The sequence below is a fragment of the Aplysia californica genome, unplaced genomic scaffold (genome assembly GCF_000002075.1).
Source record: "Aplysia californica isolate F4 #8 unplaced genomic scaffold, AplCal3.0 scaffold00855, whole genome shotgun sequence".
Classification (NCBI taxonomy): Eukaryota; Metazoa; Mollusca; class Gastropoda; order Aplysiida; family Aplysiidae; genus Aplysia; species Aplysia californica.
The window spans coordinates 260,164-261,705 of NW_004798125.1; the positions used below are offsets into that span (position 1 = coordinate 260,164).

The 1,542-nt window shown below is 53.0% G+C and overlaps 1 protein-coding gene across 1 annotated transcript in view; it reads left to right on the plus strand.

Moving 5' to 3' along the window:
* LOC101854831 (outer dynein arm protein 1) overlaps positions 1 to 1,542 on the plus strand; it is a gene marked incomplete in the record, with an annotated part of 26,419 nt that overhangs the window by 7,573 nt on the left and 17,304 nt on the right. Inside the window, 2 exon segments of the mRNA XM_013089004.1 lie at positions 108 to 224; positions 1,281 to 1,462. Coding sequence (XP_012944458.1) covers positions 108 to 224; positions 1,281 to 1,462 — 299 coding nt within the window.

The window sequence follows — 1,542 nt, forward strand, 5'->3', positions numbered from 1 at the left end:
TCTCTCTCTCTCTCTCTCTCTCTCTCTCTCTCTCTTCTATTCCTCCCTTCTCTCTCATCCTCTCTCCCTCTCCCTCTTTCTCCCCCCTTTCCCTCCCCCCTCCCCAGCTGGACAACCTCACAAGAGAGACATGGGACACAAAGCGAAAGACCACCGAAATGACCATGGAGCAGGCAAAGGCCAGAGTTCCCTGTCCTAAGACAATGGATAACCGTATAGAGTGGGTGAGTACCGCACTTACTGTGTGTGAGTGCGTGAGTACTGCATTTACAGTGGGTGAGTGAGGGAGTGGGTGAGTCGGTTAGTGGGTGTGGGAGTGGGTGAGTACTGCGTTTACTAGGGGTGAGTGGGGAATGGGTGAGTCGGTTAGTGGGTGGGGGAGTGGGTGAGTACTGCGTTTACAGTGTGTGAGTGGGTGAGAGGGTGAGTGTGTGAGTGGGTGAGTTGGAGGATGGAGCAGGCAAAGGCCAGAGTTCCCTGTCCTAGGACAATGTATAACCGTATAGAGTGGGTGAGTACTGCATTTACTGTGGGTGAGTGGGTGAGTGTGTGAGTGTGTGAGTGTGTGAGTGAGTGGGTAAGTGGGTGAGTACTGCATTTACGGTGGGTGAATGGGGGATTGGGTGAGTACTGCATTTACTGTGTATGAGTAGGTGAGTGGGTGAGTGAGTACTGCATTTACAGTGGGTGAGTGGGTGAGTGGGTGTGAGGGTGAGTGAGTGAGTGGGTGAGTGAGTGAGTGGGTGAGTGGCGGAGTGGGTGAGTGGGGGAGTGGGTGAGTGGGTGAGTGAGGGAGTACAGTAGTGGATGAGTGTACTACAACAGTGGGTGGTTAGTGGGTGAGTGGGTGAGTGAATGAGTACAACAGTGGGTGAGTGAGTGGGTAGAATGGTAGTAGGTCAGTGTGTACAGCACTGGGTCAATACTTGAGTGGGTGAGTGAGTGGATGAGTGGGTGGAGTCAGCTAGTGGGCGAGTTAGTAAGAGGATAGAATAGTAAACCTCTCTCTCTCTCATACCTCCCTCCCTCTTTCCCCTCTATTTTTCTCTCTCTATGTGTCTTTTTCTCTCTCTCTATTCTATCCCCTCCCTTCTGTATCACCCACTCTCTGTCTCTCTCTTTCTCTGTCTCTGTCTCTGTCTCTGTCTCTCTCTCTCTCTCTCTCTCTCTCTACCCCCTTCCCCACTCTCTTTACTCATTCCCCTCCCCTTCTCTCTCCCTCTCCCTCCCCCTCTCTGCCTCCATTCTCCCTCCCCCTCCCATCTCTCTACCCCGCACAGTCTAGCGGCAAGTTCCACCTCCAACTTGCCAAGAACCGCGAGCTGCAGCAGAAGATCGACAGCGCCATCTTTATCCGGGAGATCTACCGGAAGGAGGAGACTCGTCTACAAGCCGAGGTGGAGAAGATCAACGAGAAGATCTCGCATATTCTCGTGGAGACCTCGGAGATCTACGAGAAGCGGTGAGAAATGAGAAATGATGGCAACCTATCGCATGGGATGAGATAGGGAGATTAGAAGCAACAACACCCCCTCCCCCCCC